Source organism: Typopeltis vanoorti, chromosome 1 (genome assembly GCF_054136105.1).
Source record: "Typopeltis vanoorti isolate ZY-2024b chromosome 1, IOZ_Tvanoo_1.0, whole genome shotgun sequence".
In the NCBI taxonomy this organism is placed as follows: Eukaryota; Metazoa; Arthropoda; class Arachnida; order Uropygi; family Thelyphonidae; genus Typopeltis; species Typopeltis vanoorti.
In genome coordinates, this window is record NC_143549.1 from 121,067,043 (window position 1) to 121,085,548 (window position 18,506).

General features: G+C 32.5%; 1 protein-coding gene across 1 annotated transcript; it reads right to left on the reverse strand.

Moving 5' to 3' along the window:
* Nucleotides 1-11,034: 11,034 nt before the first annotated feature.
* Nucleotides 11,035-18,147, reverse strand: LOC150110365 (uncharacterized). Its single transcript, XM_090393292.1, has 3 exons — nt 17,994-18,147; nt 13,381-13,496; nt 11,035-11,498 (listed from the first exon to the last, which is right to left on the reverse strand). The coding sequence occupies exons 1-3, from the start codon at nt 18,141-18,143 to the stop codon at nt 11,225-11,227; spliced, it is 540 nt and encodes a 179-aa protein (XP_090249418.1). The 5' UTR covers nt 18,144-18,147; the 3' UTR covers nt 11,035-11,224.
* Between the last annotated feature and the right edge of the window lie 359 nt (nt 18,148-18,506).

Genomic DNA, 18,506 nt, shown 5'->3' on the forward strand with positions numbered 1-18,506 from the left:
CGTTTCGAAAAAAGACCTTTCGTTGATTTAATATAGGTTCCAAACATATCCATATTTCTACCTTAGAGTGTTCACATATTTAAACATATAAGATTATTATTTTTTTTTACGTTTCTTAAAAAATAATTTAATTCCTAATTAGCAGACAAAAAAGAAACTTTCCATATTCAAGCCATGGAGATGATAACACTTTTCTGCATTTAGTACTCACTCTATTTTTGAAAAGGAAGAGAGAGAGAGAGAGAGAGAGAGAGAGAGAGATTTTGGCATAAAATTTATGATTCCATATGTTAATTCCTGTATTATTATTGTTAAAATGTATTTATTTATTTATATTGAAAATATTTGCATACTCTGTACTGTTGATTACTGAATATTTAAAATAACGTTTTCAAACTTTTTTGTCAATATAAATATTTTATGAAATATCATCATAACTGGTATGTCGGTATTCTCTAATTTTTTTTAACTCATAACTTAATCATAATTTAATCATAACTTTTGGAAATCACTCGGCGGCAGCTGAACTCTACCATTTTCTATTGATAGCATTTGACTATATTTCATACAACTGCAATGTCGAATGAAATGTAATACATAAACTTGAATGAACATAGATATGGATGAGCAGTGTTTTTTTTTTTAAGTGTGTTGATGTTGTTGTTTTTTATCATTCATTTTCACAGGAAAGGATAAAATGAGGAAAACGCTATGTGTTTCGCGAATACTTGTCTATGAGTGCTCTACGTTGACATTTTCACTTTATTTGTATCAATATCCTGTGTATTGCTGTCATTGTGATTTGGAATAACAGCCAAAACAACTACAGCTATGAGGAGAGTTTATTTTGTCTGTTAATGTACTTTTGTTCTTCTGACTGATTTGCTGTTTTGTGTGATTAAAAATTCGAATTTCCAGGAGGGGGGAGGGGATCCGTTCACCTCTGAATGAGACTGACTAATCACCTTCAATTATAAGCTTTTTAGAAAATTCTTCGTCTTCTAGACGATATTCGATTCCAGGTCTTTCAAACCAAAGGGTACCATCAGATTATCAGTAAATTATCAGTACCATCTGAGCTAAGGAAGCTTCTTTTCTATGCATTAATCCTTCTCTAAAGTTCTGTAGAAATACTTCCTCACCCTATCCGACCTCCGACGCTCCAATTCATCCCAAAGATGTTCAATAAGGTTGAGATCAGGGCTCTGTGGAGGCCAGTCAAGTATGATGACGTTCATGTCCACAAACTCCGAAGTTACAGCAGCAGCCTTATTGACAGGGTGCATTGCCTTGCTGAAAGAAACAATGGTCAGTTTTCCACGGAAGCTGCCCAAAGTAGGAAGCATTGCATTGGCCAAAATGTTTAGGTACCTCTAAGAGTTCAATGTTTGTGGCACTAGAAACAAAGGCCCTAGGCCAAACCAGGACAATTCCATCATATCGCAGCCTCCGAATTTCATAGTTGGGGTTACGCACTCTAGTTAGAGTTGTAACTCCATAGCAGGGTTTTGCAAACATTCACGTCCTATTTTACACCTCCTTGCACGACTGAAGACGACGCTGCATGTTCCTTCGGGTAATGTGGGCTTGCATATTGCAGTCCTACCATGGAAACTCATATTGTAAGCATCGATTTTGAATGTTTTCCAGTCGATGCCAGGAACTACGCATTCAACGAATGCTATCCTTGGTGGTAACCTACGGTCAAGTTGGGTGAGTTTAGTGGGTTGTCCATGCAGATAGCACTTGCAGTTGACTCTCTGTGCTTCTATTTCAGTATGGTATCTGAGATGGTCCAATTTGTCAACAAGTTGCTGAGATAGAGCTGCAACATGGCATCCTATCAATAACGACTCTTTCAAACTCCGTCAACTACTTTCCAGGAGCCATTTCACTTGAACACAGTTGTACTGACTTGATTGCATGATATTTCTGCTATTTATATGGCTACAAGCACAGTTGACTCGTTACGCAGCACAATGCATCTTGTCCATGAAGATGTTCATTGATTTTTTTCCCCAAGCAGTGTGTGTGTGTGTGTAGTTGAAAGAATAAGTAGTGGATACGATGGTTTGTGTGTAATTGGAGGATTGGAGAGATGGGTGACATGTGGGTTGAAGTAGAGTGTCCCTCCCACGATGTGTTCATGTACTCTTCGGAGGTGTCACGTAATAATAGAAATAATATAATGCATTGAAATGTGTTTCCAGATAATATCGCTTATTTTAAGACAATAAAAATTACGTACGAAACATTCAGTGCATGAATGACGTCGGCAGTTGATTGAATAATAATAATAATAATAAAAGGTTTAAGATTATAGCAGACGAAGAAGTGAATGAGAAAATGAAAGTCGTAGAAAAAAGAAGAGAAAAGGCAACTATAAAGTAGCATAATCTCTTTATTATGATAATACAAAAGGGAAAAAAATATCGTGACGTTCGCAGAAAGCACACTTATTTGTGTCATTGTATCTTAATGTAATAAGACGGAAAGAAAGTACTTTGCCGAAATGTCCACTCACTTCTAAATGGTATCTTGCTCTAAGGACCTGTATAAATGATAGCCTAGAAAGAAATTGGGAATTCCTTTTGCCATAAAATTAATTAATAACATGATACCTGTAATTAGCGAAGATTAAAGTACATAACGATTAATGATTTATGGACATAAAACTAATGGATAAATTCATGGCATGTCACGAACGATGATCTTTTACCTCAAAAGCGTCTTTGAGTAAGACGGGAAACATATAAAAGTTGTATTTGTAATACGAAGAACATAATATTTTCTTCGTATTATAAATTACATGTAATTAATTTTAATTACTTTCACGTCTTAACGAAATCCAAACTGGACAGAAAACATGGGAAATGACCGCAAACTGGAAAAGGTTAAGAAACTTTGGAAAAAGAAAAACGTGGTGAAATATGCAATAAATAAAATTTTAAATGACGAAAATGTAGAAATTGCAGTTCTTACAGAAACAAAAAAAGAAACTTAAAAGAACAAAAGAAACAGCTAACTACAATATCATATAGAGTGGAGTGGACAAACAAATACATGCAAAAGCTGGCGTAATGATTTGGATCCGTAAATTAATTAAAGCAAAAATAACTCATTATACATACTGGAATGAAAGAATATTAGAAGTGCGATTAAAATTAAAGAAAATTTAACAGTTGTTGGAGTGTATATCCCTGAAGAAGGAAAAGAAGAAGAAAATGATTACATTTACAAACAGTTACAAGGAATATATGAAAAATTAAATAAAACAAACCATATAATTATAGCCGAAGACCTTAATGCTAGAATAGGAATAAAAAAATTAACAATAATATACAAACATTTGGAGAACCAACAGTAAACAAAAATGGAAAGCGACTCATTGATTATACAATATATAATAATTTAAAAATAATGAATACATTTTACAAACATAAAAATATACATAAATATACGTGGTGTGCAAGAGGACAAAAATCAATAATAGACTACTTTATAGCAAATGAAAAAGCAGCAAACGTCTTCCTAGATGTTAAAGTTAGAAGAGGGCTAGAAATTGACACGGATCACTATTTAGTACAGACAAAACTAAGATTTTCACCAAACTGACTACAAAAAATACAAAAAAAAATAAACAAATTACATGTAATTAATTTTAATTACGTTCAATGATATAGCCGAAGATCTTATATAGATCTAGAGAAACAAAATCTAATTACAAAGTAAGACCACTCAATGATTCAAGTATGAGAAATTTATACCAACAGAGGATTAATAACTACTTAGAAAAAATACAAGAAAATGAAGACATTGAGAAAGAATGGAATAATATAAAAGAAATTATCGCATCTGCAGCATATGAAAGTCTGCTGCAGATGCGATAGGAACACACAAAAAATATCATAAAAATAAAAAATTACATATATGGGACAATGAAATAAAAACAATGATTGAAAATAAAAAGCTGGCTTTTAAAAGATGGTTAAGTAGCAAAAAACAAGATGAAATTGAATATAAAAAAAGGACGAGCAATAGCCATAAGAGAAACCAAAAAGAGACACAGAGAAAGCTGGGGAAAATTTGTATCATATCTAGAAAATGACATATACAAAATAAGACCCAGTGCGTACAAAATACTAAAACACATAAATGCATATATAAAAGAAACTGCAAATATAAGTTGTGAAATAGATGTAAAAGAATTCTTGGATTACTTTACAGATCTTTGGACGGATAATACTGGCATCAAAAATAATTATGCCAAAAACTTACAAAATACCTTAAATGATATGATAACAATGAAAGAATTAAAGGACAACCTAAATAAAATAAAAAATGGGATAAACTGTATAAATTTGCTGGAAAAAAATTTCATCAAAGATTACTAAAATTTTTAAATAAAATATATACAAATGGACAAATACCAATAGAATGGAATACAAGCATAGTAATACCTATATTTAAAAAAAGGGGATGAAACAAAACCTGCTAATTACAGAGGTATTAGTTTGTTGAATATATGCTACAAAATATATAGCAGAATACTTAATGAAAAACTAAAAATATGCAGTGAAAAAATATTATCAGAATGTCATAATGGATTTAGAAAAGGACGCTCTACAATGGGTGCAGCTTTCTGTTTAAAACTACTTATAGAAAAAAGAAGAGAATTTAATTTGGAAACTCATCTTTTGTTTATAGATTATGAAAATGCATTTGACAAAGTAAAAAGATATATACTGTTTGATATATTACAAAGAATAAATATACCTAATATTTTACTACATGCAATATTGAATACATATAAAGATAATGAAATAAAAATTTTAAAAATTAATGAAAAATTGTCTGAAAAACAATCTATAAACCAAGGAGTAAGACAGGGATGCCCTCTGTCTCCAACACTTTTCAATATTTACATTAATGAAATATTAATACAGTTGAACACCTTAAACAATCAAGGTATAGAAATTTCCCGGAATAACAAAAGAAATACGCTATTATTTGCAGATGATCAGGTAATAATATCAGATAAGGAAGACAATTTACAAAGAGCAATATATATAAACCCTATAGTAGAACAGTTTGGAATGAAAATTTCCATAGATAAAACTAAAACAATGGCATTTTGTGGACAAACTCCAGTTAGAAGCAAAATGGTTATTAATAATAAAATAATAGAACAGATAAATACTTTCAGTTATCTTCGATGTGAAGTATCATATGAAGGAGAAACAGAAATAAAATTAAAAAAAAAATATATATATATATATAGGCCTAATAAATAGAACACTCAACCCAAATATAATACAAAAAAAAAAAAAACATGCTTGAAAATATGCAATACTTTAGCAGTGCCCACATTATTATATGGCAGTGAAATTTGGGCAATAAACAAACAAAGAATAAAAACAAGTGAAATGAGATTTATGAGAACTGCAAAATACACATTATTAGATCAAAAAAGGAACGAAGACATTTTAAAAGAACTAAAAACAAAATCAATAGAAGAAAAACTAAACAATTATAAACAAAAATGGATTGAACATGTAAACTGAATGGCCAACACCCGACATCCTAAACAAATACTGAAATATAAGCCAATTGGAAAGAGAAGGCAGGGTAGACCTCAAAAAAGGATATTGGATGGATAATGAGACAGGAACAGACCAATGTGGTCTATACCCGTAATTAGTGTTATGATGATGACATGTAATTAATAAAGGTGTGTGATACTACTACGGTCAAAAAGTTGGAAATACATTAAATTGCAATGCGTGAATAATAATGTGAGTTAATTTGTTATCGAAACAAAGTTATTAATTTTTATAGAAAAGCAGTTCCTTACTCAGTGAAATATGATAGTGTTTCGGAAAAAATTAGAAGGTCCGTTTCAGTAAAATTAATTAACTTCGCATTATTAATAAATAAAGTCAAGTCATGTCAGTAGGCAGTTATTTTAAAATCACATGAATTTGCATTTAACGCACAAATACTCTGATCTTGGATGAATGATCATGGGTAACATTAAAACTCAAACTTACTACTTTTCAGAATTGCAGTTTTAATTTATGAACGCAAAACTGCAGTTTAATAACTTTCGAAGACTGAGTATTATCAGATGCCCAACCAGGTTTACTTTTTGGCTGCAAAAACTTGGATTCGAATCTCGTCTAAGGGCAAGAAATGAACCCTTTCCAAGGACTTTTCAACTAGCCATTAAACAGATCTCATATGGACGTGTAGGGAAACCCTACTGGAAACTCAGCTGTTTTCACAAACACTGGTACTGGTAATATTGTCAATATTAATAGGAAAAAGTGCTTTTACCTGGAAGAACACACACAGTTTAGTCACAATTGTTACTGCGTTCATTCGTTTGGAAGGTACTTTGGGAAAAAAACGCACTTAAATACGAAAAATTCTGGAACATTCCAAAAATCATAATACTCTTGGCATATCGTTAACTAAAAAACTAAAACTATTTTTGGGCAAAGTACGAGTATATGAACTAAATATTAATAGTACATTTGTGTTTGAATATACACTGACAGGCCACTTTATTAGGAACATCATTTAATAACGAGTTGGATCCCCTTTTTCCTTAAGAACATCCTTTACCCATTCTGATGCATCTGTCTCTCTCTCTCTCTCTCTCTCTCAAACACACACACACACACACACACACGTATACATTTTTGACGATTTGGATGGCATGGTTCTAAAACTTTAAACCAGATGGGTTGCAGGCCAAAACTGAAATTCCAACCCACACGTTTACCAATACTACTTTTAAAACCGCCCACTTTCTAACTTTTAGTATCCACACTCCGAGCAGTCGACGTTCCATTAAGCCTTAATGCCTCTTTTGTACTCTAGACAACTGCTGAGTATCAGATAACACTCCCTCGTCCGTCCCCCTGACTTCCTGAAACCTGTCTGTACACTTTGATATTATCCGTCGTTTCCACCCAGGTTTTATCGTCTCCATTAGTGACAAGTAGAGAACTGTTTGTTTTTGGAAACAGGTTTCTCGAAGTCGTGTTGGAACGCAATTAGGTTGCCAATCAATCATCAGGTTACTAATATTGGGGGCGTTATTGTGCTGCACATGAAGGGTTCGTCGTCTATTGAGGTGGTTATAAAAACTAGACAAACCGGATCCCGTCTGAGTGAATTAAAAAAAGTGTATGAAATTAGTAATCCATGCTAGTAATTCTGAATGTCATTCACTTTGCTAATAACTATAGAATAATTATAGAATCATAGGGAAGAAATACAGCGACTACTAAAGTAAAAGTGAAGGAATTAAATAAGTATGATAAGCGAATCTCAAAAATCTTTTAAAAAAGTACAACTTGACTGAATGTGATATGAATGATAAAATCACGTTACGCATTTATCCATTCTCTTCTGTCATGCAGTATCGCGATAGCGGCACTTATTTACCTGATTTAATATGAAATATTGCATATATGTACTATTCATTAGATAATGCATTACTCATATATAAAATGAAGTTAACCGCAATCTTTCAATGCGTATATTAAATCCGATATTAGGTACATCTTAATCTGTATATCAACAGCACGAAATATTTCCTGCCGAATTTGCAGACACTAGGAAAACCGATTTTATTAGAAGTAGAACATTTCTTATTAGTTGTCAAATGTTTTATAATAATTTTGGGATTTCATTTTAATTTTCATATGCGTAAAATCACATCTGGTGTAAGCATAGAATAGTCCACGTCTGATACTTCTCAGACAGTATTTCCGACCAATCTCTTTCCTCTGAAGGTCAATGAAAGTACAAAACGATGATGTGATAGCTAATTTGCGTTACAAATTAATTATGTGCTACGAAATAGCTCCTGTCTTCAAAACAACAACCGAGTACATTCATCGTAGTACCTGGGCAGTAGTCAGTAGTCTATGGAGAGGACGCCCTTTGAAAGATGGTAAGATCTGAATTCGAATTTCATCTAGGACATAAGAAACGTTTTAAGTGCAGTATTTATTATAAGGCGAATTATTCTGTCTCATAAGGAAGTGGGTGGTCTCATACGTGTGAAATCAGTTCATTTCTCTCCTAGACGGAAAATGGGTTCTTCCGGAAAAGAGAAAAACCCAGCAGAGAACTCTCTCACACGTACATTGATACATGTAACAAATCCTGAAGATTAGATTAATTGTTCTGTCATTATCAAAAGTGGATTTATAAGAATCCAAGCTGCTTACTTGGCCGTAAACATATTTTAGGCTAATGAGATAAAAGGTTGATGGGATATGATATGACATTCAACCTATAAGAATAAAAGTATTACGGGAATTTGCTCGAGCACTATTATAAAATAAAAAAGGGAAAAAAAATTAACTTCATGAAATCGGCATTAATTTTCAGCTGCTTTGCAAAGGTACTGTCAATAAAAACCTAAAATATTAAAAACAATCTCATTCAGTATTAGAATGTCAAGATAGAATGCCAGTCTCTAGTAGCCAAGATGTTGAATTAACATAAAAAATATATAATCTTAGTAAAAACTTCATTTTTATGAGTTTTAGGGATTTTAACATCCTACCCCCCCCTCTCTCTCTCTCCTCTGCATTCCTAAGAGGTACATGGGGAAAAAACAAAGTTCAAAAGAAGAGTTCAAAGAAAATAACTTGGCTTTGATTACATGTCAACTGCGTTTGTTCTTCGGTCTGTCTATTCTGCTGGGAGGGGATGTTTCATACATACATATATATATATATATATATATACGGAGAAAGTTTTTTACCTTGGGTATAATATATGTTAAAGATGCCAAGCTATTTTAAACCTGGTTTTTACTCCATTTCCCAAGTAAGCAAACAGACAAATATAAGTCAAGTTTGCGCCTGCACGTATTGCAAGTCTAGGTGACCCACGAAGTAGTGCAAGTCTGGCAACTCGTGGTAAAGGTGGAATAAGCTCTGATTACTATTCTTAATATTTACCCTTAATGCAAAACCCATCTCCTTGAGGGGATGTATGCTGCTATGCATTAAAGGCAGGAGGGGGGCACTACCCAGACCGGTTTCGACCTTTATTGAGGTCTCATCAGTGGGAGCCAGGCCTTAGAAATACCAAGGTTAAGTAATACAGTGCTTATAAGTATTTTACCAAAACAAGTTACCATAAGGTGCTTTGACCTTATTAAATAAAAATCTCAGGATGAGAGATAAATGTAGAAAGTTTTTTACCTTGGGTAAAATATATATTTTTATTTAATAAGGTCAAAGCACCTTATGGAAACTTGTTTTGGTAAAATACTTATAAGCACTGTATTACTTAACCTTGGTATTTCTAAGTATAAATAAAAATCTCAGGATGAGAGATAAATGTAGAAAGTTTTTTACCTTGGGTAAAATATATATTTTTATTTAATAAGGCCAAAGCACTTTATGGTAACTTGTTTTGTTAAAATACTTATAAGCACTGTATTACTTAACCTTGGTTATTTCTAAGGCCTGGCTCCCACTGATGAGACCTCAATAAAGGTCGAAATCGGTCTGGGTAGTGGCCCCTCTGCCTTTAATGCATAGCAGCATACATCTCCTCAAGGAGATGGGTTTTGCATTAAGGGTAAATATTAAGAATAGTAATCAGAGCTTATTCCACCTTTACCACGAGTTGCCAGACTTGCACTACTTCGTGGGTCACCTAGACTTGCAATACGTGCAGGCGCAAACTTGGCTTATATTTGTCTGTTTGCTTACTTGGGAAATGGAGTAAAACCAGGTTTAAAATAGCTTGGCATCTTTAACATATATATATATATATATATATATATATATATATATATATATATATATATATATATATATATATATATAACGATTTGTATATTTATCTCTCTGCGGTAATCTAACATTTTAACATCCACGCATGTATTTTGTGAAGAAAGGTTTCACAGCTAGATAATAATAAATCCAGTTAAATTAATAGCAGATCTCATAATCAAAGACGTTTAAAATAATAAAATAATAATAATAATAATAATAATAATAATAATAATAATAATAATAAGGAAAAGTAAAGATTTAGTAATAAGGAAAGGTGGTAATCAAGCATATCACGCTCTGCTTTTAGAGTTCTATTCTCACTCATCTTTCATTTAGTATACGTATCAGGCTCTATGGTCTGATACAGCCAAGTAACTTGACTTCAGAGAAGCCTAATCAATACTGTGATACTGCGGCAAATCTTGTTTAAATAATCTTTTATGACTGTTAACTGCGGGTGTACTTGGCCAGTTTGCCTATCTTGAGTGATTAATAGCCCGAATTTCCAGGTGGAGAGAACCCTGCAACATCCGTAAGAGACTGGTTAACTCATCTTCAGCCTTTCCAACCGAGTACCTTCGTTACTCAGAGATACTGTCATTGTTGTTTGGAACTACTGCCGAAGTAAAGGCTATCAGGCTAACGATAGCCTTTGCTTTACTTTTTTATAGATGAAATCTACAAACATAATACGAGTATAGCTCATATTATGTTTGTTAAATGCCAGTTTTTGGCTTGCTGTGCAGGATGCAAAACTCTACTACTTTTGTATTGAGAACGTCTAACTCATCTTCAAATGAAAACCATTATGAAGGTTCTTTGCATCCTGAATGGAATTCGAACCTAGGTTAAGAAAGCAACGAATGTGCTTATTCTTAAAGTAAATGCTAAAAGTATTCCAGGATATGCTATCACACTTTAACCCTGCCCCTACAAAAAATATAAAAAAAGGCATTTCATTGTGTTCTGTTCTTATAGGAAACTCTCTCTCTCTCTCTCTCTCTCTCTATCAGACTACGAGGGATTTAAAAAAATGAAATATGCTCGTCTACTTTGCTAATTTCTCTGATATGCATAGCACTCGATATCTAAATAAAGAATTTCTTATTACTAATATGGAATATAATATTATCAATCATTTATCATTATTACTTGATAAAATAAGAATTACATTTTGAAGTATGCAATATTTTATTTCAACTGACTTTTAAATTTCGAATGACATTCTTTGCTCACTTATTAAAGGTGAATTTTAGAAGTTGATGTTATTTAAAACATTCACTAAAGTATGGCTAATGTGGCAATAAATAAAGCATAAATTTGTTTTAAGTTAAACAATACAGTAAATGAAGGGAAATTTGGCATATATTCGTTACTCATTTATAAATATTAATCACCTATCTTAGACATTATTCAGATACGAATTGCTCTCCTTCTTCTTTTAGTTCTGCTGATGGAGCTGGCAGTCCACTTGAAAAGCGAGATACACGAGAAGAACTAGAGGTGGGAGTAGAAGAACTACTGGCGGGAAATGAAGAAGACTGATCAATTAAATCATAGGATTTCATTTGAAATGTAACTGCTGTTCTCAGCGTAGTAAGAGATAATGGCCGATCATATGCTTTAAATGTATTTAGTTGTGCGCTGCTTGTTGTTCCTGCTTCTCCTTCTTTTTCTTCTTCCCTGTATGTATGTGTGTATATATATATATATATATATATATATATATATGGAAATATTAGAAAGAAAATACAATTATTTATTTTATTGAGTTCAGTTAATTTTCAAATAAGAAACCTATAGAATTTTTGCACCGTATAAATGCAATGATCTATATTTAATGTCCACACATGAATAATTCCACGGAAAAAGAGGAAAGATCCTTCTTTCTTTTTTTTTATTTACACCAATTTTCTTTCAAAAGCAAAGTGTTGAAAAGAGGTGAAAGGTTTTTAGGTTTTGGTAAACGGAACAGTATCTATCGAGCAAGGCACTGACAACACCAACTTGTATAAAAACTATCCCCCCCAAAAAAAAAGATACTTGAATATGTGAAGCACAGATATTGCTAGTTCATTATCGTCTTATGGAGTTAGTCGATTTTACAATTTCGATTCTTTTTTTTATGTTTCCGTGAAAAAGGAATTTTAGATCGAGTTATTCGTATTTTGCTAAAATGTTTTGTAGAACTAATAAACAATTTTTAATAATTCACCGACATTTAGAATACTAAAGTGTTAAATCCTAAGAATAATTAGTATTGGATCAGACAACGCTGTCTGTCATAAATTAAGAAGCTAATCTAATCTATCGTGATGCAGTTAGCTATTGATGAAACCTGGATTAACATTATGTTTTTGAAGACTGTAAATTGCACTCTTAGGAAATACATAAGTAGGAAGGCGTTCCAAAAGGAAGCAGTGGACTAAATGAAAATGAAAATTTTTTATTGCGTGATTTTGGAGTTGAACTTTTAAGGAGCGTTGACAGTTTCAGAAGAGAGTAGGAGAAATCATTAATACCAGTTTCTGAGGAACAGTGACCATGAAAATGTTCGCGGAAAATGCAAGCAGTAAAAACTCAGCTTGTGTGTTGGTGTATAAGAGAGAGAGAGAGAGAGAGAGAGATGAACTGTTGAAATGGAAAGAGATCGGCCATTAATCAACTTAAATACTGCCTTCTGTTCCAAGTCATGTTGTCAGCAAGCTCATAGGGACGCCACTCTAGGAACAGTAAACCTCTGGAACTGCAGAGTGCTTTGTGCTCTTTTTGGTGCATACGCAGTAAAAAGAGACCTGACCTGATCTATGCATATCCTTGAAAATTTCAAATACAGTGCCATTGTATTCTGCTATATCTTTGAAGCCTTTTCGTCATATGAGAAAACTACAGACTGAAAATGACGATACTGTGGTATGTGAATACTTACAGCTGAACGATGGATGCATAGAATAAATATTCGTTACTGAAATAGCAGGAATCGAACACATTTTGCTATCACTTGTGAGAAGATAATTACAGAAGCTGGAGATACTAATGTTATGCAGATATTATTACTAACTTAGTGCCTGGACAGACAGAAACAGAATCCAGTGCAATTTTTCCAGTTGGTATTACCTATTTGTTTAACTCATTCTGGTAAGGTATTTTAAGCAATTATTTTTTATCAACTAAAAGTAATCTCAAAGATTCTGTAGATTGCATAAATACTTAGTACGCAAACTTCTGATATCGCATAACCATTTCAAATAAACAAAGAAATTATATTAAAAGTTGTTGTTGTTTAATCTCCTTTTAAACGAGAAATGATTTTTATATCAGCATTTAAAAATCCGATAAATTAATTGGATTAATTTATCGGTTTGTGTGATAGGGCAATCGCATCATGTTTTCGAATATTTCGAAATGTGATTTCAACAGACTAGCGGACATTCCGAGATTAGTTAGGAAATTTCACAAGAAGCAAATTTTCCTAATTAACGAGAAAAATAAAATGATACCAACGAGATTGATATTTAGGTTTTCTAATCAAAAACGCATTCACTGAATATTAGAATAGTCTTACCCTAATATAGGAGGAGGAGAAGCTGTTAAAGGAGGTTCTGTTTCTTTGTCCTCAGCATCTTCAGAAATCTCTGAAATGGATTTATCTGGTTTGAGATCAGCAGGTTTTTCTTCTTTCTTATAAATAAAAAAAAAATCACTGAAGAAACATACTAGCAATCTAGAAATATTTTAGAATGATACATCACGTTTACAATGTAAAGAAGTTAACATCACTTGAAATAATAAATTTAATTTAATAACAAAAATCGCCTATAAAATTCTCAAATAACATTATCTTTACTTTTGAAATGTATTACACTTTCTTTTATTACTTTACTTCGTATTTTTGTATATATATAAAGAAGGAAATATATCTTCGTTAAAAAGGATGAAAACCACTACCAAAAGATTGGCAAATAAAATAACAATAGTTTAACATCAATTTAAAGAAAATCACATTCTTGAGTAAAAAAAAAAATAACAGAGAAGGATATGGATATCTTCTTCCTGTAGTTCTATCATATTATCCTATACATCCCTTGAGAATACATGTCAGGAATTTGATGATGATGATGATGATGATGATGATGATAATGATGGCTCCGTCATGGATTTCCACCTCAGGAAAAATCATTCTTACTCTTCAAATACCAAGGTTAGAAGGTTTCCTTTTTTTGTTAAGATAGAAACCTATATAGCGGGATGAACCTATATTTCTATTTTTCATTTTTGGAAATTGTGAGGCGAACCTCACTCATCCCAACTCTTCCATCAGCTTCAACGTACTCAACTACATATTAGAGATATGTTTTTAAAATTCTTAACTGCTAGGTTATTTTAAGCCAAAGTGTCTATTTTTCACATCAAATGTACTTCTAAAATTATTATTATTATTATATTATCTTTTGCCGATTTGGTCAGATGTTAATCCGGATCAAATCGGAAAAAAATCGGAAAAAGAAACGTCTGAAATTCTTCAAATAAAATGATTTTCTGCTATATCTTCCAAGTCTTTTTATCATATGTAACTATTCTCTTCATCAGCATGAATAAGTTACTGTCATTGTATTTCTACAACAAATTGTGATAAAATAATAGAATAAAAAAAAATCAAACTTTTCATATACTAAATAACCATTAAGTTTAGGTAGCAGTTTTTAAGAACATCATTTCGATTAGATATTACATACACTCAATAATTATTCTAGTTTTCAAAGATTGTAGCGCCAGCTTGGTTGGCAGAATGATTACCGTATATGCTCGCCAACCAACAGACAGCGGGTTCGAATTCCGCCGTGACATTTCTTGAATGTGATTGTCTTGAGGTCGTAAATAGCTATCGACGCTGGATGTGAGATCACCCCCACCATACACACATACTTACTGGAAGCCTGACGTGACTTGTAAACGTTTCATGTAGTCTCTAGAGCAGTGTTTCCCGCCCAGGTAAAAAATAATTACATATAAAAAAAAAATAAATAAATCATTAGTCGCCCAGTAGTACTATAGTACTAATGTCAACCTATAGTAATAATAGATTTATAACATTTCGTGCATAGGAGTCATATTAAAAAGAAACTATGCATTTAAGATAACAATTTTTAACAAGTGAGAACCTGCGTAGCGTTGGAAAATTCGACGTTCGCCAATCACTTGTAAAACCTAGGAGGTTCAAACACCGCACTTCAATGTAAGTAATTTTTTCAAAGGAATTTTCATTAAAGGCACTTTAACAGTTAATCTTATATAAAAGTGGAAGGGTTTTCCTTCAAAAAATTCTTAATTTTAGTCCTGCAAAAACAGACAAAACAGGCTGAAGAACACATGCACGGGCACACACAGTTAACGGTCATCATACTATGTTCAGTTATAAGTGCTGCCCTTTCAGCCTTTAACTTAATCAGTGGAGCATAAAATCTTTTCTTCCAAAGATAATTTGTTAGACAAGTATTTAAATGACTTGCGTAGCTGTAAAGTCTCCCCTTTCCAACCAAGAAATTTGATTTTGAAATCTCCTGTAGCACGGATTATATTAGGAAAATCTTCATGGGTGATTTTAATCACTCGCCTGTTATGAGATCTCCACTTTGATTAATGCAGGCCTATTTTTTTTTCAATAAAAACTTAAATAATAATAATAATAAAAAAAACTGTTTGGTATTACTATTCGATCGAACTCCTGTCCATGAAAGATAACAATCCTATAACGCATATTGCTATCGTCAGTGAGCTGAGTTAAATAAGCTACGAATCCTACTCTAAAAGCAAACATTTATTATTATTATTATTATTTTCCCAAGACGCTTTGAGCGTCCAATAAGCAGTGCAGTGGTCTCACAGAAGTCGATGAAAATAATTTGTCACTGAAGATATCTACAAAAACATCATATGACAGTAGGAATCTTCGCAAAGTCTTTTGATCGAAAAGCGGAGATGCTTTGCATTCTTTTATTGAGGCTGAATGCGTTTTTGTTTATAATTTTCCATTTTATGATCATTTTGTGATATTTTCATGTCCTACCGGTCATAACTTCATATGTATGTCACCCCCTCCTCCTTTGTGAGTTATGAACTCCTGTGTGAAGTTAATGCTTAAGAATTCTTGGGAAGATAGTCTTTGTTCTAAGATGTTTCTTATTCTAATATAAAATATATGAAATTACTTCAAATAATTACAGGTCTACTTGGTCGAGCAAGATCGCTTTCGCTCTGCAACCAATTCAATGAGTTCATCGATGCTTACAATGGGTTCGAATCCCATTACGGGAAATCGGTGTTTGTAAATGTTTTTTAGGAGTCAGACATATTTCACCGTCCGGTATGAGAGTACCACTGTGATTATTAGAGACTTAGGGTTTTCGGATTACTGGCTCCTACCGCACCCATAATATATCATTCAAGATGTACAATTGATTTACCACCTTTCATTGGGGGCGGGTGGAATTGACATTAAAAATAAATAAATAAAACTGCTTAGTGAAGCGACTGTCGACATTAGTAGATTTAACATGAGATCGACATTAGCAGATTTAACATGAGAATAATATAAGATCATTCAGATCATTCAGATTATAAGATCATTATGTTAATAACATCATTAACATAATGTTCATTAATATAATGAACATCATTATGTTAATGATGTTATTAACATAAAATCATTATGTTAATGAACATTTTTTGTGTAATTATTACATCACTTATACGAGAAGCACGATAAATAAATGTTTACTTTTTTTATTGCTGATGTTGTTGTGGACACACACACACACACACACACACACACACACACACACACACACACACACACACACACACAGTCATATGAAATTATTTGAGTTATGTATAAATTATTGATCCCATAAAATTACTGTATCTCAATCCTCAATACTTTGAATTGATAACTAATACATTTGGTGTTATTTGAACCTTCACACAATGTATACGAAGAGTAAATTTTCAGTGGAAAGCAGCAGGGACAGTTGTCACATTCCATAATTTCAACGGAAAATTCAAGAACATCATGTTTCAGCTTTTTTTAAAGGACTTTTCTTTTGATCTTGCAGCATTCCATTAATTTTCCTTGATTCATTTTATCCAAAAGATCGAACTTAATTTTCGAATTCATTTGTTCTTCATTTTTATTCGAAATACAACTGTAATCTTTGAGGTCTTTTATCAACAAGGTTCTTGCCAAACGTACAGTGACCATTATATTTCGTGTAAACTCATTAATTCACCTTTTCTTCCAACTCGATGTGATTTTTCATATCACTTGCTAATATCTTACTTATATGCATAAAACGCGAAGTCTGCCGGAAAGAGGCTGTTTCCGGCAGACTTCTTGCATCAAAAAAGTATGCCACCCGATTACTCACTTTGTATCTATATTTTATATCCGTGTATTCAGTTGTTTTCATTCCTATGACCACAGTCCTTCTGAAGTCAAATTGATTCGTAAAGCCTGTTTTAGGGCTCATACAAAATCCAATTCTTATAATTGATTGATCAACTAGCTAGCTACATCTATCGGCTAAATTGAGTAAAAGTATATAGCACATAGCTTAGTAAAAACTGATAACGAAAATATAATAAAAATATTTTCAAGCGTAATAAGGAAAATTAAATGTTTCATGCAGAGACCGCTTGAAACAGAGTTTTAACACATTTCTTGAAATTGAAAATTTAAGGAGTGTATGTGCATCACCTCATCGAAATGATCTCATCGGTGTTAATAATTAAATTATTTATAAGTTACGTGTATATAAAACTACCAGAAGTTACCGGTTAGTTTGCAGTGAAAAGTGAAAGACTATTGGATGTCCGAGGTGATAAATGAATAAATTGCTTACATTAATTACATCGTTAATAACTAAAATTGCATATTAGCTGTAGTGACTAGAGGAATTTATTTAGTCCCGTGCCATCAAACATTCGAGGAAAGAACTGAATTCTTCATTAGTTTCTCTAGCTGCATTTATGAACTGTGAACTATTTACTTATGTATTTACCTGACAGTGAATGAAAAGAGAAAATAACAGCGCTAAATTTAATTAACCTGCATTCGTAATGTGAATGCATTACTGGAACAATGTGAAATTTAAAATTATAAGAAATCAGAAATAACAATACCTTCAAGTTCACAAATTCGTACATCATTAGTAATTCTATTAGCCCAGATTCGAGTATAGCCATATGATCCAATATATTGTAGTCTTTGATGTCTCCTGCTCCTAACAGTTTTGTCAAAGGATGTTCACCACAACCAATTCTCTCAAACATGGCCCTTATCTTCTCTCTTGACGTGGCTCTATCAGATCTGCATGAATGGAGTGTAGCTTCTAAATCTGCAACTTCACTGATAACAGTATTAAGGACTTTCTAAATAAATAAAAAAAAAAAACAAACAGAAATCACTAAACTGTTCACGACTCCTTTAATTTCATCAAAGCAATTTATCAGAAGTATTTGTTTGTTTTGTTTGATTCGTTCTATGCATTCCGTTTGGTTGCATTAAAATTCGGCCATCGTATGCCTATATATTTTGATTTTGATTTTTCATTGAGTGAAATAGTTTCTTCGATGCAATGAAACAGGAAATTACACGTACTTGTATTGTTTAGATAGATTTAACAGTAGTTTTGA